The 27,959-nt window shown below is 34.0% G+C and overlaps 2 protein-coding genes across 2 annotated transcripts; both read left to right on the top strand.

Annotated features, from left to right (window-relative positions):
• Positions 1-1,597: 1,597 nt before the first annotated feature.
• Positions 1,598-19,113, top strand: LOC130613987 (heat shock factor protein-like). The gene is made up of 13 exons (XM_057435368.1): positions 1,598-1,985; positions 4,437-4,545; positions 4,877-5,001; positions 6,105-6,223; positions 6,485-6,560; positions 7,049-7,104; positions 7,450-7,573; positions 8,180-8,213; positions 8,483-8,855; positions 9,508-9,616; positions 17,245-17,277; positions 17,356-17,458; positions 18,262-19,113. Exons 1-13 carry the CDS (start codon positions 1,866-1,868, stop codon positions 18,387-18,389), a joined length of 1,509 nt encoding a protein of 502 aa, XP_057291351.1. The 5' UTR covers positions 1,598-1,865; the 3' UTR covers positions 18,390-19,113.
• A 7,071-nt stretch (positions 19,114-26,184) lies between these two features.
• Positions 26,185-27,202, top strand: LOC130614698 (venom prothrombin activator vestarin-D1-like). The gene is made up of 2 exons (XM_057436137.1): positions 26,185-26,493; positions 26,918-27,202. The coding sequence occupies exons 1-2, from the start codon at positions 26,307-26,309 to the stop codon at positions 27,028-27,030; spliced, it is 300 nt and encodes a 99-aa protein (XP_057292120.1). The 5' UTR covers positions 26,185-26,306; the 3' UTR covers positions 27,031-27,202.
• Positions 27,203-27,959: the final 757 nt, after the last annotated feature.

Genomic DNA, 27,959 nt, shown 5'->3' with positions numbered 1-27,959 from the left:
TGTTTCACTTTAAAATTTCGGTCCTAAGAACTACTTTAAAGTTTAAAGTGGTGTATAAGGCATAAAAGCTCCAATTAAACAAAGCGCGGAAATTATATTAAATATCAGGGTAATAGCGTGCATTTTTGGCTGAATAGTTGGACACAATTTTTTGGATTTTTTGTGTTTTGTTTGCTGACCCTATTTTTAGGACTCACAGAGTCATTTAACATCACATGATGTGATGTCTGAGGCCTTTTTAAAAACCCTATGCGAACAAATGTTCTTGACAAAGTTTATTTGTGACATTATCACAGTTTATCTGCTATTATTTTCTGTCAAATTCATGTGCAGAACTTTTGAGATTCAAGGTTCGATGTCCTGCTTTTCATGAACACTTATGTCACTAGGAAAGGAATTCTTGTTCTTAATACTTACTTACTTATGTTGACATAAGCTCTGTGTTTTCTGACACAGAGCTTCAAAAATTAGGGATACACTCACAAGCATGCACCTAGCGGGCACCAAAACTTTGAACAACGTGCACAAAAAAACTGCATGTAAAAACCAGCACTGTCAATTTCTGCTACTTTCCAAGTGGAAGTGAATCTTACAAAGTTCAATGGTTAAAACAGATTTCTATTCCTGGTTTTGTATCTTCTTTTGTCTTCTCATAGTTGATAAACCAGACTGTCTGTAAAAAAATGTGTGTAATTCGCATTTTCAATAGAGCTGTAAACTTAAGTGATTGTAAATTTAAGGTATATCTGAAGAACTTGTGCAGTGTGAGGTGTTTAGATTTTATATGAAGCCATTGTTAATCAAGGTCTGAGTAGATTCCAGATCCTTTGCAAGCAAGTGAGACTAATCTCCCTGGCAACCTTTAAGATCAGGTCTATAGGTAGAAACTATCCCCCACTATGCAAGCCTCCGCCAGACATCTTCAATGACTAAGGTAAACCTAATTTTTACTAACCACAAGTGCTGAAGAACTGTACTTCTGTCACCACAATTAACATACAAACAAATCTTGCAGTTTAGCTTAATTCAAAAGAGCTGTAAACAACCAAGAGGCATGCGCTGGACTTAGCACCCTGTTATGAAAACATTCAAAATAAGTATTAAGCTTGGTTTTCAAGGAGCTATTTTTGTTGCACAACAGTTCTCAACACCGCTCCTTTGTTTTTTTTAAGGATTATGTAAACTATTGTTGCACAAAAATGGGGGTGTTGTACAATAAATTATTTGTTGCACAACAGTTGTTACAGAGGTAGAATTCACTGCAACAAATTTGTTCTTGTTGTACAACAAAATCAGGAAAATCTGGGCTGAAATTCCAGTTCTGAAGTATTTTCCCTGAAAACATTCCCCATTGAAATAGTAAACTGAATATGGTGGCTAAAATAGACAAGAAATCGTTTGTGCAATTTTTTGTTTCAAAAGTGGACTTATTCACACAGTTTCAGAAACTAACTACAAAAAAGACTTTTTTCTTCGTACTTTTTTTATAATCATTAGGATAATTGCTGTGTGCAGAAAGATGATCTTAAAAAGCTAGATTAAACTTCAGGAAGATCAGTTACAGTGTTGTGTCCTTTGTAGGTTTGGCTTTTTTTCCAGTTTATCATTCCATGCCTCATTTTCAAAGGAAGGTTCAGATACAAAAAATAAGTAAAAATGTTTGTAGCAGTATAAATATACTGTAAAGTGTGAGTGTGTGCTTGTGCTAATCCATGCTTCTTCTGGAAAGACCTGTTATCATGGGAAATCTCTGCTATATGACCCCTGACTTGCTATTGCACTTTTCACTTTTTTTCTTATCATATCTGTTTTACATAAATAAACAATAGGTATATATAGTGAATATCCAAGTTTATGAAAGTATAATGGCTTCACTGAAACAAGATCAGGTTATCGTTGTTCAAGGTAATGTACCTGCATTTTTATTGAAGTTATGGAAGATCGTTGAAGATGACCATTTTGATCACCTCATATCATGGAGCAAGGTAAATAATTTGTATAAAAGTGTTGGCTAAATTAAATTTTAGGTTACATTCGTAACCATTCCATGCTTGCTTATAGTGCCCTGCCCCCCTGTTTAACATTTTTCCATAACTTATGTGCTTACAGCCTCCAAAATTCACACTCAGCAATTAGCAATCAAGCAATTAATTTTTATGTAATTTATAACGAAAACTAACTGCCTAAATTGCAACTACATAATCAGATTATCTTTCGCTAAAAGGTTATATACAAGTGAAAAACAGGACAGATTATTATTGTTGTAACACTCTCCTTGGTTATGATTATTATATATAATGGTGAAAACACACTAGCTAAAATGTAATACTTCAAGACTATCACTAAAATAGTCTACTGTATAGGAAAAATAATGTAATATACCTGTCGATAAGACCCTCGATAAGAAATTCGCTTAGGTAGATGGTTAATGGAAAAATAGGTTGTTTTAGATGTTTGCAGACGTCAGCAGTGCAGATACAAAAAAAAAAAATTGAAATTTAGATTATTCTTTGACTGTAATGTGTAGAGGTTGAAACACTGATCAAAATAATGTATAGGATCATATGTTTTCGAGGAACTCCTGAGGAGATTAAGGGTTGAAAAATTTTGCTGACGTCAGCGAAGACCCATCAAAACACAAAAATTTATTTTTAAAAAATATGGATACCTATTACATTGTATAGATCTTGAAACGCTGATCAAGAGAATGTATGGGATCGTGTATCTTTGACAAACTGTTGCGGAGATATTGGGTTTTAAAGGTTTTATATGACGTCATTAACCCGTCCATTCCAAAACGAATTTGGGGACCTAGGTTTGAGAAACTTACCCAAATTGGTCCCAGGTGGTCCCTAGTTACCCAAACGGTGAAAAATTACTGACATCACTTCTCGTTTCCAAGTTATTTGGTCTAAAAGTTTTAGGTGCACTTTAATGGTTTTATTTGTTTATTATAAGATATATTGATGTTAAAGTAGTGTTATTGACGTCGTGCCTTAAAGTCAGAAAATTTAGCATTTGAGACATACTCTTTTCGGCAACTTCAAAGAAAATTTCGGCGACATCAAACGAAAATGACGATATCCACTATGCCCGTCACAAACACTCCGTATTATTATATAAGATAATATAAGAAACAAGGCAGAATACGCTGTCGGAACATTCCTCTGTTATGATTATTACATGTTCTCCTTGTTGACGACAAAAATATGTTAATAAAAATGCGATATTGAAGACTGTTTTTAAAAAAAAATTGTACAAAAAATATGCGCAGAAAACAAGGGATACGATATGCTTGCCATAACACCCTTCTTCATTATAAGTTCTAAATAAATTTAATGCTAGTAAAGAGTTTAATTATTGCCAACTAAACTGAAGTCCCTAAAAAGGCGCTAAAATTTTTTATAAAAAATAAAGGTTCTGTTTTGTCTTATTATTTTACGTGGAAGGAGAATAACTTGCTCGGTAAATTACGAAACAGCACAAGTATAACTTGCTGTATAACTTTTAAAACAGAACCAGAAAACTTTATACTACATTAATTTATAAATTATGTGAAATTATTGGATAATTTGAAGTATGTAAAAATGCTGGTAAATTTATATTAAAGAACGGATATTTACATAGTAAGTTATCTACATTATAATACCTGTATGCGCCTGTCTGTCATGTAAAATGATACCGCAAGTAGCGAGACGCACACAATGCGATATTAAAAGAACGGGTGAACCCGTGGATTTTTCCACGGGCTACCGACTAGTAATTTGTAAAGTTCTTGAGGGTAAAATGCAATTATATAAATTTAAAGTAACTTAATTTATGCAAACATGTGTATTAGTTGACTGGCTACCTGTAACAAGATATTTCAAGTTTTGAAACTAGCTATTATTTCTTTAAAGGAGAACTAATGAAAAAAACTACATATATGTTTTTCTTTAAAAAAAATTCTTACGTATCACGAAAACAACGTGGCATAAATATTTTTAAATTTTTTATTTTTATATCCAAATTTCGTCCCCGGAAACCAATAATAAGCCTTCCCTCACTTTGTTTATTTATAATGTTTTTATTTACATCGTTGCAAACTTACGTCACACAAGTTAGCAGTATTTTACCAAACAGAAAATCCCCATCAACAGTGTCGTGGCAGCCAACCACTTGACCTAAAAAATCACAAATATAAAAAAAATATACCCTATTCATGCACACACTACAATGAACAGTCTGAGCACAACTTGTTACTCTCTGTTCTACCTCGTTTTTTTTTTACATATGTTTACGTTATGCCACCATCTTGCAAGGTTCTAACTTCTCCCATAAGATCATGTAAAAGCATTTTTTGAATTGTGGAGCTCCCCTGCTGACATCAGCACGCTCAGACCTTCATTGATATACATATTTTATTATTTCTAATTATGCCTAATTTGTTTCTATAGAATGGCAGAGCTTTTAAAGTTCATGATCAAATTGAATTTGCAAAAGAAATTTTACCAAGGTTTTACAAGCACAATAACTTTTCAAGTTTTGTCAGACAAGTCAACATGTGTAAGTTTTTTATTATTGATTTATTTACCTTCTGGACAAAATGTTAATTAATGCCACTACCATCTATATTCCATTTTCGACTGCTGAAAAAGTTAAAATATGAAATTAATCCCCAAATCATAATATATTTAAAATACTGTTGTAGAAATATGGGTTGCAAATATGGCACTAGTGTAAAAATGGCTTTAAATACATTTTGTTTGCTTTTTTGTTTGCGTAACCCATCCTAACACAGCTTATTTAACCCTTAATAATATTGTAAAATATATTTAAATTAATGTTCATACTCCAGTCATTGTGGCCTGATATTAATATAATTTTTTGTTTACAGATGGGTTTAGGAAAATTGTTGACCCCAGTAGTGGAAGTTTAAAACTAGATCGAGATGAATGGGAATTTTCTCATCCGTACTTTCAACAAGCAAAACCTGATCAGTTACATTTGATTAAGAGAAAGGTAAAATCTTATTCTAATAATCCTATTGAGTATTGTATTTTTTGGTTAATGTTTTTACATGTATATAAAGTTTTTATGGTTTAAATTTTGATAAGGGGAAATTTTTATTTGATTAATGGGGAGAATTAAAAATACAAGGCTAAACAAATGCTGCGTGGGTTCTCCCTGCAGCCTTTGTAGTATTTAGTAATGATAGTTCCTGGGGCAAAGCCTAGAGGCAGACCAAGAAAGACTTGGCAGGAGGTTATAAGGACAAACTTGATACAGAGGAAGTTGAGTTTAGATCTAACACAGTCTAGATCAGATTGGAAAAGGGTCATTAATATACCCCGTCCAACCCATGCTAGCATGGAAAACGAACGTTAAGTCGAGAATGATGATGATGGTGATAAAGAATGAATAATTAGAGAAAGCACGACATAAAAGAATTTTTCAGTTTTGTTTTTAATGATTTTCAGAATGTAATATCTATTTAAAGGGAACCCAAGGTATAAAATGATGTCGGACCTATATTACAGAGCTTAAAAAGCTGGTTAACAAGTCTTTTTAAAGTTTTTAAAAAGCTTTTTCGTTCTCAAGATACTCACATTTAAAGAATTCCAGATTTTATTATGCTGCATAAATTATGATGTCATATTTAAGTAATAGCAAATTTCCAATTTTTTTGTCATCAATAAGTGCCATTTCTTATCATCAGGTGAATTGGCCCGCTTTGTGGAGTTTGACAAGTTATTTGGCCTTACATTTAAATTGCATTGTAATTCCTTTTAATTAAATTACGTTATTAGTGTGATGTATTGATGTATAATTTGCCGTTTAACGTTAACATGCATTTTTAAATCATTTACTATGGCCCATACTTAGTGTAAGATTAAACAATGAGATTTTTTAAATTTACGGAAAATATATACATGTATTAATACAGGAAAAGAGGGTTAAAGTAAGTGAGTGTTAGTAGGATTATTAGTTGAGAGATGGAAATGTTGGGAATGTGTATTCAGTTACCTTTATAGTAACATAAGTTATGTATGAAAAGCATATTCTTTTACTTCTTCATTGATGATTAAAACCATAGTGTAAATACAGGTTTTCTTTTTTTACAGGTTCATGTGAAAGAAGACACTAAATCAGCAAATGCACAAATGTTAAATTTGCTTCAGGATGTTGAAAAGTTGAAAAATCAGGCAGAAGATGTTAACAGCAGACTTGACCTAGTTAAAGCGTATGCTTAAAATTTCCAACTTATATAATAATTTTTCTGTTTCTTATTGTTATTTCCCTTTTCTTGTCATTATACTTTTTCTTTCTTCTAATCAATTTGTAACTGATTTTTCTCTCCCTTTAAAAAAATTTGAAACTCTGTCAGGGTTCCAGTGCATAAAATAACCTTTTTTAAATGTGGCGATCATACTTGCTTTGCTTAAGAAAATTTGGCTATTCCTTAGATTCTACTGATTGTTGATCAGTGATCGCTTCTTTTTAGAGAAAATGAGTTGTTATGGCGGGAGGTCTCAGACCTTCGTGAAACGCATCAAAACCAGCAGACTGTGATCAACAAGGTAATAACATATTCTGTCTTATTTACCATCAATTGTAGACCACTCGGTTAATCTAATTACGAATGTTATGATTTGGGATTGAGAATAGTCCATTTCTGTTGAAAAAAATATAAAAAAACAGTAGGTAAAAAATATTTGCTTAAATTGTTGAAACTTAAAGAAAGAGGAAAATAATTTTGAAAAAATAATAATTTCAGTGCGCTTTTGGTTCTCGTGTTTTCTAAAAAAACTAATAAATACATTAATACCTATTTCACCCTGTTTTTTTTACCAACATGTGCAAAAATTCGATAGCTTTTGTAAACATTAGCAAGTCAAGCATAATAACTATAACGATTATAGCCCTTGATTTATTTCATCAGCCAACTGATACATGCTTAAAGAGTTAAGAGAGTTACCAGTTTTATTTTTAAGGATTTTTTATTGTCTTGGAAATATTTAGAAATTTTTATCGTTATGTATTTTGTTCTCCTTTTCTTATATTTAAGTTAATACAATTCTTCATACAATTGGTGATGAGCAAAGGAGATATTTCTCGTAAAAGGTGTGTTATGTCCATGTGTTTTTGTGTGTGTAATAAACACAAAATAAATTTGACTGTTAAGATTAGTATAGGATTTTCTCTATACTACAAAAAACTTTTTGAAGAAAATTGTTTCTAAATTATTCAGAAGACATTATTTCCCTGTAAATTGGGGCTACTGAACCAATACCCCAACCATAGTTTTGTTTTTCAGGTTAAATCTAAGTAGTTAGAAATGAAACCTTTTGTTGTAAATCTTAAATATGTGCTACTTAGTTGTATTTGCTCTCATAATGCTTTTCTTCTTTCGAGCTGAATTTAAGTATCTCTTTGCGTCTCTTATTTAACTCATTTATCTGTCCCTAGGCGTGCTCTTGATTATCCGTTTTTGGAATCAAAATTCAAGAAATCGCAAGAACTCCAGCCTTACGATGCTAGTAAATCAGCTCTCTCAAAACTGTTACAGGATCCCATCTATACCGTGCAGTCAGTAAGTCTTCATTTTAACAACTTTGAAAGCTTTTCTAGCTGCAAAATGTACAACGTAAATGTTTAAAACTTAGTTACTGCTTTTAAGTTTTTAATTTTTAACATGGAAGTTTCTTCAAAGGAAAGGTTTTTTTACTCAGAAACAGTCTTTATGCTTTGATAATGTTGATGTTTTTATAATGGGTTATGATTTATTAATTTTGCTGAAATTTAAACTACCGCAAACATAAATGTGATGATTAAATGAGATTCAAGACGAAAAAGTTTGGTGATTTCTCTATTTTCACACCATTAATTTTTTGTGGTCAGTAGTTAAAAAACCGAGTTTTCTAAAACCTAACTGGTTGATTTAAGCTGTTTACTTCTGTTGGCAAAAAAGTTAAGGCGATTGTAAATTCTGTATAGACACTGAGGAATAATTTTATCAGTGAAATCAGTAATAAATAAGCCATTAAGATACAGTTTTCTTGTTGCTTAGGATTATCTACATCAAACTACAAGAATTATTCTTTTCCTCAGTTCTCTTTGTTATTTTCTGTTTCGTCCCCCTCTGTGTTCTGTACTGTACTCTCAGCTGTTGCTTACAGAGAATTTTGTTTTCTTTTAGCCGTCAGATAATCGTCTCATTGAGCTATCACCAGGTAAATGTATTTTGCTTTATTAAATTTCGGTAAAATATTTTAGATACAAAGAGAAGAAAAAGGCACAGAAACAATTGTCATTTATATTGGATTTAGTTAATAATAGGAAATATAAAATGGAACATAAGACTTGATTTTACTGTCCCTCCGTCTGTCTGTTTCTTTGTTTGTTTGTTTGTCTATTTCCATCTTTTAAAGGACATAAAATGCTTGTCAAACTGCCCGATTACGTATTTTCGATTCTGACTTTCTACATTCTACTTTTTCAGAAAATATTTTAGCTTCCGAAACCTCACCTAACATCGCAACTATCATTCCTGATGAAATAATTGACGAAGGGTTAGCACCAGCTATACTTCCAGCATCGCCAACTTTACCAAGTACTGACATGCCAGACCTGTCAACTGACGCTCTGACTTATGGACAAAATGATGAAACCCCATTTATATTCCCAGAAGTGTACCAACCATCTGTATCGACAGGCATTATATCCTCTGGCACCCTGACTACGCCAACTGTAACATTACCAGATAAAACGCCCACTGCTCAACGCCCCAATATTCAGGTAGCCAGCGAAGGTTTGAGTACGCCAGTCATTAGCATGCCACCCGCTTTGTCAAGACAAAAAAGTTTTAATGACAGGTATTACTTTTCCACTTTTTGTGTTGTGGATTTCGTAACAAACCGCAACTTGTTTTTGTAGACAATTTTGTAGAAGTTTGAAAGCATTGTTAAGATTTATTTATTTATACTGCATATATTTCCAGCGTATTTGTGTGAAGCCGTGAATCGGAATTCGTATTATTTAGTATGAGAAGTTGATTTTAAGATCCCGAACGAGATTAGGGATTTTTAAATTCACATCATATTTTACTAAAGAGAATTTGTATTTCGAATTTCAAAACAAATTTGCAATACAAAAGAAAATGTCTTATGCGGGAAATTTCACGGTTGTTGAGACTGATTAACGTTCCTTTTTGCTTAGAATAATACTTGTTAGATTTATTTTTATTTTAGTATTTATAGTATTTATAGTTAGTTTTATTAATACTTAAAATTCCTCTAATATTTAAAATGTTGAACAGAAGAAAAATTTCATAGTAATAAGAAATACACCGATAGAAAATATTTAATGTATATATCTGTACATTCACTAAGGATTTTCGACTAATTATTCCTAATATTTGATGTTACAGTTGTTGAAGAAATTATCTATACAGGAGCTGGGGTGACGAGTTGGGCAGTAAGAAATTACCAGACTCTACAGGGTATTTTTGTTTTCTCATTTATATAGGCAAGAAATTGTGGAAGATGTTGATCGCATATCTAAAAGCATCGGCTTTTTGCAAGACATGTTAAAGACGAAACAAATTAACATTGATCTGAGTGGTTTAGAACTACCCGTAAGAAGCATGTCTGTCATGTTTTGTTCGTTCGTTCGTTCGTTTGTTTTACATCCCCTTTTGATATTTGCTCCTTAAAACGGCTTTGTGTAATAAATGCCGAACATCGGCATGTAGTATCAATTACAAAAAATTAATTCTTTAACGCTGTGCAGGATAAACATAAATCTCCATACAAATTTTTTGACAAACAACTTTCAATTCGTTTTTTTAACTGTCGCTTTTGTCTTTCAATTTTAATTTTTTTAACCCAACCAATTTCCACTTTAAATATATGATTTTTGAAACAAACTACTTACACTTCGTATATGTGACTTTCGAACAAAATACTTCACTTTGAATATGTGACTTTCGAACAAAATACTTAACTTTGAATATGTGACTTTCAAACAAAATACTTTCATTTCGAATATGTGACTTTCGAACAAACTACTTCCACTTTGACTATGTGACTTTCAAACAAACTACTTCCTCTTCGAATATGTTACCTTCGAACAAATTACTTCCACTTCGAATATGTGACTTTCGAACAAAATACTTACACTTTGAATATGTGACTTTCAAACAAAATACTTCCATTTCGAAAATGTGACTTTCGAACTAACTACTTCCACTTCGACTATGTGACTTTCAAACAAACTACTTCCTCTTCGAATATGTTACCTTCAAACAAATTACTTCCACTTCGACTATGTGACTTTCGAACAAAATACTTTCATTTCGAAAATGTGACTTTCGAACAAACTGCTTCCACTTCGAATATGTGACTTTCAAACAAACTGCTTCCTCTTCGAATATGTGACTTTCAAACAAACTACTTCCAGTTCAAATATAAGACTTTCGAACTAACTACTTCCACTTTGACTATGTGACTTTCAAACAAACTGCTTCCACTTCGACTATGTGACTTTCGAACAAACTGCTTCCACTTCAAATATGTGACTTTCGAACTAACTACTTCCACTTCAAATATGTGACTTTCGAACTGACTACTTCAACTTTGACTATGTGACTTTCAAACAAACTGCTTCCACTTCGAATATGTGACTTTCGAACAAATTGCTTCCACTTCGACTATGTGACTTTCGAACAAACTGCTTCCACTTCAAATATGTGACTTTCGAACTAACTACTTCCACTTCAAATATGTGACTTTTGAACTAACTACTTCCACTTTGACTATGTGACTTTCAAACAAACTGCTTCCACTTCGAATATGTGACTTTCGAACAAACTACTTCCACTTCAAATATGTGACTATCGAACTAACTACTTCCACTTCAAATATGTGACTTTCGAACTAACTACTTCCACTTTGACTATGTGACTTTCAAACAAACTACTTCCACTTCGATCATGTGACTTTCAAACAAACTACTTCCACTTCAAATATGTGACTTTCGAACTAACTACTTCCACTTTGACTATGTGACTTTCAAACAAACTACTTCCACTTCAAATATGTGACTTTCGAACTAACTGCTTCCACTTTGACTATGTGACTTTCAAACAAACTGCTTCCACTTCGACAATGTGACTTTCAAACAAACTGCTTCCACTTTAAATATGTGACTTTCGAACTAACTACTTAACTTTGAATATGTGACTTTCAAACAAAATACTTTCATTTCGAATATGTGACTTTCGAACAAACTACTTCCACTTCGACTATGTGACTTTCAAACAAACTACTTCCTCTTCGAATATGTTACCTTCGAACAAACTACTTCCACTTCGAATATGTGACTTTCGAACAAACTGCTTCCACTTCAAATATGTGACTTTCGAACAAAATACTTAACTTTGAATATGTGACTTTCAAACAAAATACTTTCATTTCGAATATGTGACTTTCGAACAAACTACTTCCACTTCGACTATGTGACTTTCAAACAAACTACTTCCTCTTCGAATATGTTACCTTCGAACAAATTACTTCCACTTCGAATATGTGACTTTCGAACAAAATACTTACACTTTGAATATGTGACTTTCAAACAAAATACTTCCATTTCGAAAATGTGACTTTCGAACTAACTACTTCCACTTCGACTATGTGACTTTCAAACAAACTACTTCCTCTTCGAATATGTTACCTTCAAACAAATTACTTCCACTTCGACTATGTGACTTTCGAACAAAATACTTTCATTTCGAAAATGTGACTTTCGAACAAACTGCTTCCACTTCGAATATGTGACTTTCAAACAAACTGCTTCCTCTTCGAATATGTGACTTTCAAACAAACTACTTCCACTTCAAATATAAGACTTTCGAACTAACTACTTCCACTTTGACTATGTGACTTTCAAACAAACTGCTTCCACTTCGACTATGTGACTTTCGAACAAACTGCTTCCACTTCAAATATGTGACTTTCGAACTAACTACTTCCACTTCAAATATGTGACTTTCGAACTAACTACTTCCACTTTGACTATGTGACTTTCAAACAAACTGCTTCCACTTCGAATATGTGACTTTCGAACAAATTGCTTCCACTTCGACTATGTGACTTTCGAACAAACTGCTTCCACTTCAAATATGTGACTTTCGAACTAACTACTTCCACTTCAAATATGTGACTTTCGAACTAACTACTTCCACTTCAAATATGTGACTTTCGAACTAACTACTTCCACTTCAAATATGTGACTTTCAAACAAACTACTTCCACTTCAAATATGTGACTTTCGAACTAACTACTTCCACTTCAAATATGTGACTTTCGAACTAACTACTTCCACTTTGACTATGTGACTTTCAAACAAACTACTTCCACTTCGATCATGTGACTTTCAAACAAACTACTTCCACTTCAAATATGTGACTTTCGAACAAACTGCTTCCACTTCGACTATGTGACTTTCGAACAAACTGCTTCCACTTCAAATATGTGACTTTCGAACTAACTACTTCCACTTCAAATATGTGACTTTCGAACTAACTACTTCCACTTTGACTATGTGACTTTCAAACAAACTGCTTCCACTTCGACTATGTGACTTTCGAACAAACTGCTTCCACTTCAAATATGTGACTTTCGAACTAACTACTTCCACTTCAAATATGTGACTTTCGAACTAACTACTTCCACTTTGACTATGTGACTTTCAAACAAACTGCTTCCACTTCGAATATGTGACTTTCGAACAAATTGCTTCCACTTCGACTATGTGACTTTCGAACAAACTGCTTCCACTTCAAATATGTGACTTTCGAACTAACTACTTCCACTTCAAATATGTGACTTTCGAACTAACTACTTCCACTTTGACTATGTGACTTTCAAACAAACTGCTTCCACTTCGAATATGTGACTTTCAAACAAACTACTTCCACTTCAAATATGTGACTTTCGAACTAACTACTTCCACTTCAAATATGTGACTTTCGAACTAACTACTTCCACTTTGACTATGTGACTTTCAAACAAACTACTTCCACTTCGATCATGTGACTTTCAAACAAACTACTTCCACTTCAAATATGTGACTTTCGAACAAACTGCTTCCACTTCGACTATGTGACTTTCGAACAAACTGCTTCCACTTCAAATATGTGACTTTCGAACTAACTACTTCCACTTCAAATATGTGACTTTCGAACTAACTACTTCCACTTTGACTATGTGACTTTCAAACAAACTGCTTCCACGTCGACTATGTGACTTTCGAACAAACTGCTTCCACTTCAAATATGTGACTTTCGAACTAACTACTTCCACTTCAAATATGTGACTTTCGAACTAACTACTTCCACTTTGACTATGTGACTTTCAAACAAACTGCTTCCACTTCGAATATGTGACTTTCGAACAAATTGCTTCCACTTCGACTATGTGACTTTCGAACAAACTGCTTCCACTTCAAATATGTGACTTTCGAACTAACTACTTCCACTTCAAATATGTGACTTTCGAACTAACTACTTCCACTTTGACTATGTGACTTTCAAACAAACTGCTTCCACTTCGAATATGTGACTTTCAAACAAACTACTTCCACTTCAAATATGTGACTTTCGAACTAACTACTTCCACTTCAAATATGTGACTTTCGAACTAACTACTTCCACTTCAAATATGTGACTTTCGAACTAACTACTTCCACTTTGACTATGTGACTTTCAAACAAACTACTTCCACTTCGATCATGTGACTTTCAAACAAACTACTTCCACTTCAAATATGTGACTTTCGAACAAACTGCTTCCACTTCGACTATGTGACTTTCGAACAAACTGCTTCCACTTCAAATATGTGACTTTCGAACTAACTACTTCCACTTCAAATATGTGACTTTCGAACTAACTACTTCCACTTTGACTATGTGACTTTCAAACAAACTGCTTCCACGTCGACTATGTGACTTTCGAACAAACTGCTTCCACTTCAAATATGTGACTTTCGAACTAACTACTTCCACTTCAAATATGTGACTTTCGAACTAACTACTTCCACTTTGACTATGTGACTTTCAAACAAACTGCTTCCACTTCGAATATGTGACTTTCGAACAAATTGCTTCCACTTCGACTATGTGACTTTCAAACAAACTACTTCCACTTCAAATATAAGACTTTCGAACTAACTACTTCCACTTTGACTATGTGACTTTCAAACAAACTGCTTCCACTTCGAATATGTGACTTTCAAACAAACTGCTTCCTCTTCGAATATGTGACTTTCAAACAAACTACTTCCACTTCAAATATAAGACTTTCGAACTAACTACTTCCACTTTGACTATGTGACTTTCAAACAAACTGCTTCCACTTTGACTGTGTGACTTTCGAACAAACTGCTTCCACTTCAAATATGTGACTTTCGAACTAACTACTTCCACTTCAAATATGTGACTTTCGAACTAACTACTTCCACTTTGACTATGTGACTTTCAAACAAACTGCTTCCACTTCGAATATGTGACTTTCGAACAAATTGCTTCCACTTCGACTATGTGACTTTCGAACAAACTGCTTCCACTTCAAATATGTGACTTTCGAACTAACTACTTCCACTTCAAATATGTGACTTTCGAACTAACTACTTCCACTTTGACTATGTGCCTTTCAAACAAACTGCTTCCACTTCGACTATGTGACTTTCGAACAAACTGCTTCCACTTCAAATATGTGACTTTCGAACTAACTACTTCCACTTCAAATATGTGACTTTCGAACTAACTACTTCCACTTTGACTATGTGACTTTCAAACAAACTGCTTCCACTTCGAATATGTGACTTTCGAACAAATTGCTTCCACTTCGACTATGTGACTTTCGAACAAACTGCTTCCACTTCAAATATGTGACTTTCGAACTAACTACTTCCACTTCAAATATGTGACTTTCGAACTAACTACTTCCACTTCAAATATGTGACTTTCGAACTAACTACTTCCACTTCAAATATGTGACTTTCAAACAAACTACTTCCACTTCAAATATGTGACTTTCGAACTAACTACTTCCACTTCAAATATGTGACTTTCGAACTAACTACTTCCACTTTGACTATGTGACTTTCAAACAAACTACTTCCACTTCGATCATGTGACTTTCAAACAAACTACTTCCACTTCAAATATGTGACTTTCGAACAAACTGCTTCCACTTCGACTATGTGACTTTCGAACAAACTGCTTCCACTTCAAATATGTGACTTTCGAACTAACTACTTCCACTTCAAATATGTGACTTTCGAACTAACTACTTCCACTTTGACTATGTGACTTTCAAACAAACTACTTCCACTTCAAATATGTGACTTTCGAACTAACTACTTCCACTTCAAATATGTGACTTTCGAACTAACTACTTCCACTTTGACTATGTGACTTTCAAACAAACTACTTCCACTTCGATCATGTGACTTTCAAACAAACTACTTCCACTTCAAATATGTGACTTTCGAACAAACTGCTTCCACTTCGACTATGTGACTTTCGAACAAACTGCTTCCACTTCAAATATGTGACTTTCGAACTAACTACTTCCACTTCAAATATGTGACTTTCGAACTAACTACTTCCACTTTGACTATGTGACTTTCAAACAAACTGCTTCCACTTCGACTATGTGACTTTCGAACAAACTGCTTCCACTTCAAATATGTGACTTTCGAACTAACTACTTCCACTTCAATTATGTGACTTTCGAACTAACTACTTCCACTTTGACTATGTGACTTTCAAACAAACTGCTTCCACTTCGAATATGTGACTTTCGAACAAATTGCTTCCACTTCGACTATGTGACTTTCGAACAAACTGCTTCCACTTCAAATATGTGACTTTCGAACTAACTACTTCCACTTCAAATATGTGACTTTCGAACTAACTACTTCCACTTTGACTATGTGACTTTCAAACAAACTGCTTCCACTTCGAATATGTGACTTTCAAACAAACTACTTCCACTTCAAATATGTGACTTTCGAACTAACTACTTCCACTTCAAATATGTGACTTTCGAACTAACTACTTCCACTTTGACTATGTGACTTTCGAACTAACTACTTCCACTTCAAATATGTGACTTTCAAACAAACTACTTCCACTTCAAATATGTGACTTTCGAACTAACTACTTCCATTTCAAATATGTGACTTTCGAACTAACTACTTCCACTTTGACTATGTGACTTTCAAACAAACTACTTCCACTTCGATCATGTGACTTTCAAACAAACTACTTCCACTTCAAATATGTGACTTTCGAACAAACTGCTTCCACTTCGACTATGTGACTTTCGAACAAACTGCTTCCACTTCAAATATGTGACTTTCGAACTAACTACTTCCACTTCAAATATGTGACTTTCAAACAAACTACTTCCACTTCAAATATGTGACTTTCAAACAAACTGCTTCCACTTCGAATATGTGACTTTCAAACAAACTGCTTCCACTTCGACTATGTGACTTTCGAACAAACTGCTTCCACTTCAAATATGTGACTTTCGAACTAACTACTTCCACTTCAAATATGTGACTTTCGAACTAACTACTTCCACTTTGACTATGTGACTTTCAAACAAACTACTTCCACTTCAAATATGTGACTTTCGAACTAACTACTTCCACTTCGAATATGTGACTTTCGAACTAACTACTTCCACTTTGACTATGTGACTTTCAAACAAACTACTTCCACTTCAAATATGTGACTTTCGAACTAACTACTTCCACTTCGAATATGTGACTTTCGAACTAACTGCTTCCACTTCGAATATGTGACTTTCAAACAAACTGCTTCCACTTCGATCATGTGACTTTCAAACAAACTACTTCCACTTCAAATATGTGACTTTCGAACTAACTACTTCCACTTTGACTATGTGACTTTCAAACAAACTACTTCCACTTCAAATATGTGACTTTCGAACTAACTGCTTCCACTTCGAATATGTGACTTTCAAACAAACTGCTTCCACTTCGACTATGTGACTTTCGAACAAACTGCTTCCACTTCAAATATGTGACTTTCAAACAAACTACTTCCACTTCGATTATGTGACTTTCAAACGAACAAACTACTTCGATATTATTTACGCTTGTTGTCAAGTTACTGTTTGTTTGAGTAAGAAAACGTTACATGATTATGAATCTACTTCTTTTTTTTCAGGGTCATGATTTAACCTCTCAGGTCTCTGTACAGGTAAGCTTATTCCGGATAATAATAACACAGCACACAGTTTTTGTAATATTTTATTTTTTATTTTGGACTTCATTTTAGGACCTTATTCGACTTAGCCAGAATGAAGACGACATTGAAACACAAGGAGTTATAGGAAACTCGCTGGGTAATAAAGCATTAGACAACGGTGGTGGAGAAGAAGGTATCGCTTTTTAGGGGGTAGTTATTCCTGTAGCTGGGGTTGGAGAGAAGGGAAGAGCGGTTCTTCCTCTTGTAGATGGGGCTGTAGGGGAGAGAGAAGAGGTTCTTACTCCTGTAGCTGAAGCTGGAAGGGAGAGAGGAGAGGTACTTACTCCTGTGACTGGGGCCGTAGGGGAGAGAGGAGAGGTACTGGTGCTGGAAGCGAGAGAGGAGAGGTACTTACTCCTGTGACTGGGGCCGTAGGGGAGAGAGGAGAGGTACTTACACCTGTGACTGGGGCTGTAGGGGATAGAGGAGAGCATTATACTTCTGTAGCTAGTGCTGGAAGGGAATGAGGAGAGGATTTTAAACCTTTGCCGCTTTTATCGTTCTGTGGGTATACTACTACAACAAATCCATTAAAATACAAATAATCTATTATAATCAACAAGAAAGAGTAAAGCATAAATTCAGTGGTAAAATACAAATAAGAATACCACCGCCGGTGTTAAAAGTCACGGATTATGGACGGTATTTGCATTAGATTTTTTTGTCAAGATCTCACAGGAAACAGTGTGCATGAATGAAAATAAATGACTCCCGTAATTTTGGGATTAAATCCCGATGAATTGCAAAGGGTATTTAAAACCTTCGTGTTATCTGAAATACTAATTTTTTTTAAAGCGACCATAATAAATGGGAACCAAGGCTCAGTGTTACAATATTTAAGAATTCCCAAGGGCTTAAGTAAGTTTATCCCAACAATGGATTCTTAAGTTCACACTCTACTTTTTTATTGTCCTTCTATTTTAATTGGTATTTTAGGTCAACTAATTCCTTACACAGCTCCATTTTCACCAAGTCAGCTGATCGATTCCGAGTATGCAACAGCAGCTGCAGATGAAGCTAGATCAGATTTCTTCGAAAATGTGTTTGATGAAAACGAAAGTTGATTTACCAGATGACTTTTTTAACTTAAGACTATTTCATTGAACTTTAGTGTTAGAATCTAGAATAAATTTATTGCTGTTTTTGAGAAATTGTATACAGAGTTTTGAGTAGAGATTTTGCCGATATAAAAAAGATTGAAAGAAAATGAAATAGCGGCAAATAAATTGCATGCCGTAAATTTGATGATGATTCGAAAAGCTCCCTAAACGAACGTACCTTAATTTTTGAAATTTTTGCGCAATCGGCTACGGATTACAAAAAAAAACGAATAATGCTATTTAAAGTTTCGTAAAATCTTTTTCCACAGAGTTAAAGAGCATCAAAAATCACAGTATTTGATGATTGGTTGACGTAAATCCAAGATTGATGGAGCTTTTGAGGACAATGAGACATGCGAAATTACCGGTTTATAAAAAAAGTCTTAATTTAAAAAAATGTACAATACATTGAGGTGAAAACCTGGATGAAATGAGGGAAAATTAAAATTGTGTTAAACCTAGGAGCGCAAAATTTCAAATTTAAGGTATGCAGAGGTTTTTGTTTTGTCTTAGAAATTGACACGTGGAGCTTTTCCATAAATAATTATTTCCAGAGATCATCTGTGACATACACAGACTGGTGTTTTATTGCAGTTTTCATGATGTACATAGCACTTGTAAATATTTTCCTCTTCTTCATATATATTTTTTTGCGTTCAATATATAAACATAGACAAACACAAATTCTTTTTTTGTCAATTTCCTTACCCTCGTATTTTGGGTTATGTTATGCGAAAAGTTTCACGAAGACAAAATGTGAAATTAAGGATATAAACATTCGCTAAAGACCATATTTATAATTTCTCGGAAAAAACTTTTGCGAGCGATCGTTTTCGCGATTAAAGAAAATTTGGGGAAGGAAACTCAATATGTGATGCATTGTTCGATTTTAATAAACAAGCTTGTCGTAATTCTTGAACTAAACGTCCACTTCCAGTAATGATTTTATCACACAAGGTAGTCAGAAGTCAATGAGGAGAGTGTGTCAAACTTATTTTTGAACAATTTGACAAAAAAGTTTTTCATTGTCTTCCAAATTCTGTCTTGCAATCATCTCACTTTTTGACAAACTAAACATCTAATGAATTAAGATGAAATTTGTCTGCTACTTGACAACTTCAACATTTGCTCGCATCCTCGCTTCAGGGTTTGTTGCCTGATGTCAAGGCTGCCATCGCTTACTTGACGTCCCTCGGGACGAGGTTGCCTTAGCGCGAGTACTAAAAAATCAACATCTAAATTGGAAACAGTTACTACAATTTACACAACCAATAAATCATTGGTTTTTCAAAAAAGGTATATTTTGAGACTAAAAGCGGAAAATGCAGTCATATGGAAACGAGCCTAAACACTGAGTCAGTATATATATTGATTTTCAAAACTTCAAAAGGGTTTTAAATCATAAGTTATATTTCACGTTGGCAAATACAACTCCAGTATCTGCCCACCTGCAAAACCTTTGGAAAATATATTTGCGTTTCCCAGAAAATGAAGCTAAAAAAGGAATAAAAACGATCTATCTTTGCAAATCAACATTCGCAAATATGGAAAAGTGATAAATGAATTAATAAAAAATGATATTGCGTAATTCTTATATAAAAATCCTCACGAGTTTATTTTGTTATACTTATATTGATCTATCGCCACAATCAAAGTTGTTTTGAACGTCTCGTAAAGGAGACCGCTCTTTCCTTCTATCTTCCTGATACAACACCTGCAGTTTATCGTCCCTTTTATGCCTTTCTATTATATTTCCAAATAAGCCGCATCCGTTCAATATTTGTTCCTTAAATCCAATTTGTCCTTGCAATCCCTTGAATATAGGGTAATATCATGGTGTCTTCTATTTTTCTATATAAGGGAGATCCGAGTTTTTTATTTTGCAATTACTCAAGAAAGGACATTTAAAAAGGTGAGTTGTATTTTTTATATGATTTTTAGCCATTGTTGGTTGGGTAACAAGTGTGTTGACTGTATCTTATATTGTAGCTGTAGCTGTAACATGTTTCGTTTTTACACGGTACAGGCTGGTGGCAATTGGTGTTGGGGTACAGATGAAGGGGTGTCCTCTGCAAATGATATTTAAAAACAATTTCTTTTTTTTTAATTACTACAACAGACAACAGAGTTTTCCAAGTCATTAATTTATCCGGTTTCAAATGATTGAAACAGTCCATTTTGCAAAAAATCTTTCAGCCTCTGAACCAACTATTGCAGCCTCTCGGGTATACACTATATCATGTTGAAGAGATTTTGTTTTCCACGTCCTTGCGATGCGCGGTAAATTGAACATTAAAAAAACAGTTCGAATTAGTTTCCGAAGTTGCCATTAAGAGGCTTTGTTGTTTAAATATTATACACCCTATGCACAATGTTTTCTGTTTTCTATGAGAGCGCTTTTAACTTTCACGATGTGTTCTCTGTCACTTTTCGTCATTCAAGGTTATCCAAAGTAGTTCGAAGCAAAATAACAGGAAGGCTACCAAACGTGCGAGTAATGATAATGGCTGTTTTTTATAAGGAGTTATAAACGAAACTTCATCAATCCGACGAATCAGTTCAAGAAAGTTTGCCTTCATTAAGTAATTAATTATGTAAGAGGATGTACTATACTCATAATTTAGCATTAAATTTCGAATAAAAAAAAAACGATAAAAGAAATCAAAGACAAGATTAGGGACTGTTTTTAAAGTTGCTGCCTGGCTCACTCACGGGCTGTTTTTCAGCTTGTGCTTATATGCAAAAAAGCTTCTGAATGAGTCAGCCTGTTACTTTTTATTTGGAGTTTATCCAGCCCGCTTACCGAGATCTCGGGCAAAATAGGCAAGATCTCGGCTAGCGGGCTGGCCCTGTAGTTAGGCTGGCTCGACTTCCATATAATTAGCCTCTTATCCAATGTCTATCAAACATTTATCCAATGTTTATCAAACTCTATACTTATATACGTTACCTGGCACCGTAAGTTTTGCGCCAATTACAAGACGATATGGTGTAGTTGAACCTGCTTAAACCGAGTTTGGTCTAATTTAATTAATCAAATCTAGGTCAAACATTTATAAAAAATGTACATCTGTATAAAGCGGACACTTTTTTGAACTAATGGTGTCTACTTAAGACATACTGTATATAATAAAGGGGAACCCAGCTAATTGTCGTCTTGTTAGGGTAAGATAAGGGGTCAGGGTAAAACACGTGTGCGTTGTACAATAAATGACATGATGTTTAATTTATCAGCAGTATTTACAATTTTTTTGTCTCAATAACCCATACTTTTAAGCTGTAATCGGTTACTGTTTTAGCAAACACGATGTTTATTTCTGCTGCCATACTTTTGTTCATCCTCCACACTGAATTTATATCTTGCAATCAAATAAAAGTGGAAGACTTAGGTAAGATTATTTTAATATTCGCTGTCTGTTTTGTGTGCCAAGGGTGATTTGTAACCTGCGAACTGTAGAATTTCCCGACGACTGAATTCCCCTGGATTATTTCACGGGTTTTTGATTAGTTTATTACATGTGAGTAGGTATTGTTTTAATTGGTTAATTTGTATTTATTATACTGCATTTTCACCGAATTCAAAGTCTTCTGCGGAATCATTACTAAATTCTGGTTGGTTCATTAATTCACCGTAGCATCTCCCGGGAAAATTATAATCGTTAAAAAATTTTTACCCGCAAAAAACGACGGAGTTATTCAAATTATAATATTTACACGCTACCAGTGTTCAGTGTTGCTGAGAAATGAAATTTGGGTCAAAATATTTAGGCAACTGCTAAGCAACTGGCCAAGCTGAAAATTTGAAAAATTTGAAAAGCAGGATTTAAAACTGAACAATCTAACAAGCAATTGACAAAGTTCTTTAAAAGACATTGAACATTGCATTTACCTACTGAGCAGCTTAGGCTAAAATAACACGTATTTTCGTTTTCTTTCGGTAGAAATTTTTAACGCGTAGAAAGCAGTTAGTTAGAGAAAATCCTCTGTTCTATTTTTTAATGGAATAATACTACCAAAATACTACGGAAATTAAGATTCCTTTTCATTAAGAAATTTGATGTTTTATTCCTGTTACCGTAATGCTTTTAATACACGTTTGGTACACGTTTGGTACACGTTTAATACACGTTTGGTACACGTTTGGTACACGTTTGGTACACGTTTGGTACACGTTTAATACACGTTTGGTACGTTTAATAATTTTTTTAATTATTAAGCGGCATCTAATTAAAGCAACGTTTGGTACACGTTTGGTACACGTTTGGTACACGTTTAATACACGTTTGGTACGTTTAATAATTTTTTTAATTATTAAGCGGCATCTAATTAAAGCAACGTTTAAAAAAGAGTGTTTAATGCATTTTTGTATTTTTTTAATATATACTTCTTCACATAATATCACCATAAATATCATTATCTTCAACTATATTAAGAGCTGGTACAGCATCGACCTTCTTCCGATATTATATGAAGATCCTTCTTCAACATTTGTATTATATTTCGAATAAACGCTCCTCTAAAGTGGGCGTTTATAGGCGAGGGCGCTTATTATCATTAAAAGTTATTTTATGTTTTCATTTTATAGCAAAGTGTCCCTATCAAGTAGAACCAGTAGGATGTTTTAATGATGTGCGTGATGTTCCTGGAAAACAAAACAGGGCGTTACCAACCCAGGTAAAGTTAAGTTTCTTTAGGTAAAAGTCCTTAGTTCTTCACGGCTGCCAACACCATGTTTTTAATTTTTAATTTCATTTAAGGTGCTGAACAGCCGTGACCGAAACTCTGATGTTTATTTTTTACCTCCTATAAATTGGAAGAATTATCATCACTGGCTTGCTAATTTCATATGCGAGTAAGTCATTACTCTTATTATTGTCGTTATCGCTGTAGTTGTTGTTGTTACTGCAAATAAAATTTCGACGGGTCGGCTAGTTTTTCATATTCTTATTTTGCAGGTGCGCCAAGCAGGTGCTGGAAAGTAAAAAAACAAGTGTGGATTACATCGGGATTCAATATTACGGTAAGTTCGACTACGGGAATATTATGGTAAGTTTGACCACAGAAATAATAAAGTAAGTTTGACCAAGGAAATACTACGGTCATCTTCACCACTGAAATATTACACTAACACGCTTTTATCACACAAGAAATCATTAAAACTAAAAAATTATCGAAAAATTACCTATACTACACTACGCCGGGGATTGCTAATGGCACAGCTATTCATGAATCTTAATTTCTTACCTTTTCTTTTGTTGTACTGGAAGGCCTTAACTTTTAAAACTAGAAACAACAGCTTCTTAGTTATACTCTTATATCTCTTTAAACTTTAGGGGAATGTTGGGCCAACCTTGATCCGTTAAAAAAAGCCGAATACACTAGATATGGTACATCTGCTAACTGCAAAACATCGAGTTACACAGCAATATCAGAAAAGAAGAATAAATGTGAAGCCTATACTGGCGCAGACCACGCTAATTATGTTTACAAAGTTAGTCGATACTCCGGTATGTTCATTAAAATTAATTTGATTTTTGATTTTAGTTTCTTTTTCATATAATTTTACCGCTGTTATCCGAATTCAGAAAGAAAAAAGAAAAATATATACATTTGCCTGGAAATCCAGACATCACTATTTACAAAATCAAAATAGTCCTACATATTAATTCAGCTTTATTGTTCCCCACCGAGCATTATTTTATTGGATATGCGCCCTTTTCGAAAAAAGGGCCCTTATTTGCAGGAGGCACCCATTAAATATATATTTAATTCAAACGTGGGTGCTCATTCAAGAAGAGGGCGGGTACTCTATCGAACAGTTACGCTCATTTAAGCTAATACGGTATTCTTTGAAACGTGTTTTTTTTAGATATAAACTATCAATAGTAATAATGTTTGCTGATAAACAAAACAAAAACATCTTTTAATTAGAAACCCTTAACCCTTTAAGACACTTCACTTACCACTCAAAAACTTTTCTAGATGCTGTTTGTCCCTTGTACTTTGAGTCCCGAGGTTGCTGGAACGACAATAACCCTCGGTTATCCGCTGATAGACGTCCGTTGGATAACTACATCTTAAACGAGAGAGATCCTTATCATGAGAACTGGCAGGGAAGATTTATCGAGTGGGGAAAATGGCAGACAACCTATTTACCATCCTTCTTGTGTCGTTGTGCTCATAAAGCTAAAGAACTAGGATTTAAATACTTTGGTATTCAATTTTACGGTAAGACCTTTTTTCTTTTTACTATCTCGCCTGCGAGGATAGGTTTCCAACTCGTAGCTGGCTAACTATGTCCCAAATGGTCAATTGCAACGTCATAGATTTAAACTTTGTACCTAAACTCTTTAAGTACTTAGAAGTCATCTAAATGACGTTTCAGTTGGTATTTGTTTTCGACAAAATTTGGCACAGTTAACAAAAAAAGTATGCTGAACATAATAATGACATCATAATTTTGATTTTTGTCACCTAAATGTCATTTTAGGCCAAAATTAGCCCAAAATTACAACTACTTTATTTTCGACAACATTTTGCACAGTTAACAAAAAAAGTATGCTGAACATGATAGTGACATCAAAGTGTCACCTAAATGTCGTTTAAGACCATAAACGTTTCAATTGCACAACTTTAACCATGAATAATAGGCTGCATTTTTTGTTAGCAGAAATTGTAGAATTGGGTCGCATTGTCGATGTTTTAAATAGTTGTGCATTTTTAATAGCGAGATAGTTTATGCAGCGCCTGCATCTTGTTTTTCTTGAAACAGAATGAATGACCATTGTACTACGAATACGAATTACTAGATTGTGTCCTTAGTACAACTTCAAAGTTTCTTCTTATTAAAAGTTTTTTTTTCAGAATATATAGCACATTTTTCAGAATAAATATTTTATAGTTGAGCTTCTTGTGCAAGACAGTTTGCTTAAAATTTTAACTAAATAAATTTGTCTTCTCTTTCGCATCACATTGCTGTTTATACTTCACAAGGAGAAAGTTTCGCGGGAAAAATTTTCGCAAGGAAAAAAAAAACGCGAAATTTTAGGGGTTTACTTTCCCAAATGAGTGATTAAATCTATTTCGCGTAAAAGTTGTTTTCGGTTTTTGAGATTACTTTACATCGAACATAAATTATTATATTATAAAATTATTTAATTAGAAAAAACATCAAAAGCTATTGATTTAGACTGATATAATGCTAGTGTTGTCGGAAGAAAATACGTTAAAAACATATGAAATTTGAGGGGTTTTTCTGCAATTTAACTTTCACGAATCGGCTTCCTGGGCTTTTTCGCGTGAAATGAAATTTCGCCAATCCGCTTGTCAGTCTTTTTCGCGGGTACTTACGCTTCGCGAAAATAGCCGAAAAACGCGAAAACGCAAAATTTGCTCCCCGCGAAATCTTTTCCCCGCAAGGTATGTTTTGAGTGTTAGAATAGTTTAATTGGCAGTGATTTTCTAGTTTTGTGTCAGTCACTAAACTCACAGCCAGTTCATACACCAAGGCGACCTCAAAAAAGTGTCTGCTATAGGTAGGGCTTCTCCCAAATTTGTTTGCTTTAAGAACCTGTGTTGGGGTATTACGGTATAAAAGCCTAATGACAATTTGTTTATAAAGTTCTTAAAATAATTCTTTATATGACCCATTGTTTCGTGTCCGCTTTTAAGAGGTCATTTTAAAGGGGTAATGTAAATTGGGACCTGAAATGACGCCTGCTAAAGAAAGGTTTTCCGTTTTTTCATTTCTTTTTGTGGAGTGTCCGTCGTACAGGGGTATCTACTGCAATCGTTGTTTGTTATAAAGAGGCTTCACTGTAGACTCTTTAATACCCTCTCCTATTACACTAGTTTTTGTAGCGTGTGTTTTAGCTTAATATTATGCAAAGTTATTTCCACCTAGGAGAATGTTGGGCTGGAAACGATCAAACGAATTTTCAAAGGGACGGAGCTGGTTCAAGGTGCATTGGTCGAGATTTTAAACATTGTCCAGAAACGGATAATATGTGTCCACCTAACGCATGCGCCGGTGAATGGAGCACAAATAAAGTTTATGAAATTCATCAAGGTCTGTGGCTAAAATTTAAAACATTGCTTCTTTATTTGATGCTTACCACGCAAACTTCATGTTTGTTGATGCAGAGAGTTTTAACAAGAATGTTCATTTTAGTAGATGTCATAAAGCTAGTCTATTGTACTTTCTAACTACCCACTCTGTTAACAATGTCTAATTGCGTAAAATTCAGTTCACAAAAACGCAAAGTATAGAAGGGTAAAATAGTTTCGTTTTTGGAGGTTTTTTGTTTATTTTGCACAGAAATAGATACGATGTTACCAAAAGCAGCTAGCAGAGCGACGAATTAAATTTGAGACATTTTGTTGTTTTCCACATTCTAGCTTTATTCCAGAATGTACATATATGCTGATTGGTTTTGCTAAAAAGCATTTAAATTTAAATTGCTAAAGAATTGTTTGGTTTTTTAATCTTCTAGGCCCTCTTGCATGTCTCTCAAATCCATGTAAAAATGGCACTTGCAAACAAAATGGTCCAGATGATTTCACATGCGAGTGTCCAAGTGGAAAGACTGGAAAACTATGTGAATAGGTGCATATGACAGCAGACGAAGAATGTGGAACGAAAGAGAAGACAGAGATAATTTCCGAGATGTGTTGTCATAAAGCGAATGTAAACTGTCTCGAGGTGGCTTTGTGAAATACAACTTAAAAAGATAAATAAAAAAAAATAAAATAAAGCTTGATGACCTGTTTTTATTCAACCCACGTTCATAAAGTTGTTGCTTTTCAAGTTTTTTCCCGTGAAAAAAATATTGCTTAGTCATGCTTTTGGACTTTCCCATGGAGGTGTGGAGTGATAAATGACTCATTAATCTCATCAGCCTATACTGAAAAATATAGACCTCTGACACTAATATTTGTAAACCTAAAAATAATGTTCTTGACAAAATAGAAACTGCTCTTTACTATTGATCAATCTCACCGAAAAGTAATCTAAATGGCTTCGGTTAATGACCCACTAAAACGTTTGGTCATTAAACTCTATAGGTTCTTCGCTGTTAAGAAATAAAAGTTGGGAGACACTGAATGTTTTAAAGTGATTCAAATTGTAATCTTAGGCTTATCTGGAGTAATACTTTAACCTTGCTAGGTTCACCTTTTTACGTCCAGGCTATGGTCCGTCTAAAGCGATTTTAATAGCAGCAGTGCAAGAAACGTAAGACCCTAAAAACACTTCGGGTGTAATCCAGATGGATTATGCAGCATGTTTGAGATTATGCAGCAACCCTTATTTCAATTGTTTTTCGCCAACAATTTTTGAATTTGAATCCGATTTCTGGCCACCTGGTACTTCAACGTTTTTTGAAATTAAGCACTATCTCAACTACACATCTAATCGTTAAGTGTCTGCAAAACAAGTGTAGTGTCCTTATTACTGGACATAGCAGTCAATGTAGTCAGTGGAAAATGACCGATAGAAAAAGATATCTGGCATAAACAGCACATTACTTGTAAACA

This window comes from Hydractinia symbiolongicarpus, chromosome 11 (assembly GCF_029227915.1).
Source record: "Hydractinia symbiolongicarpus strain clone_291-10 chromosome 11, HSymV2.1, whole genome shotgun sequence".
NCBI classification, from domain to species: Eukaryota; Metazoa; Cnidaria; class Hydrozoa; order Anthoathecata; family Hydractiniidae; genus Hydractinia; species Hydractinia symbiolongicarpus.
Note: the sequence above shows the minus strand (reverse complement) of the source record. Positions and strands in the feature narration are given on the sequence as shown.

Coding starts and splice junctions, on each gene's coding strand:
- LOC130613987 (XM_057435368.1), top strand. CDS start 1,866: ATGGCTTCACTGAAACAAGATCAGGTTATCGTTGTTCAAGGTAATGTA. Junction 8,214..8,482: donor TCTCATTGAGCTATCACCAG/GTAAATGTATTT, acceptor CTACTTTTTCAG/AAAATATTTTAGCTTCCGAA. Junction 17,278..17,355: donor CCTCTCAGGTCTCTGTACAG/GTAAGCTTATTC, acceptor ACTTCATTTTAG/GACCTTATTCGACTTAGCCA.
- LOC130614698 (XM_057436137.1), top strand. CDS start 26,307: ATGCAAAGTTATTTCCACCTAGGAGAATGTTGGGCTGGAAACGATCAA. Junction 26,494..26,917: donor AGTTTATGAAATTCATCAAG/GTCTGTGGCTAA, acceptor TTAATCTTCTAG/GCCCTCTTGCATGTCTCTCA.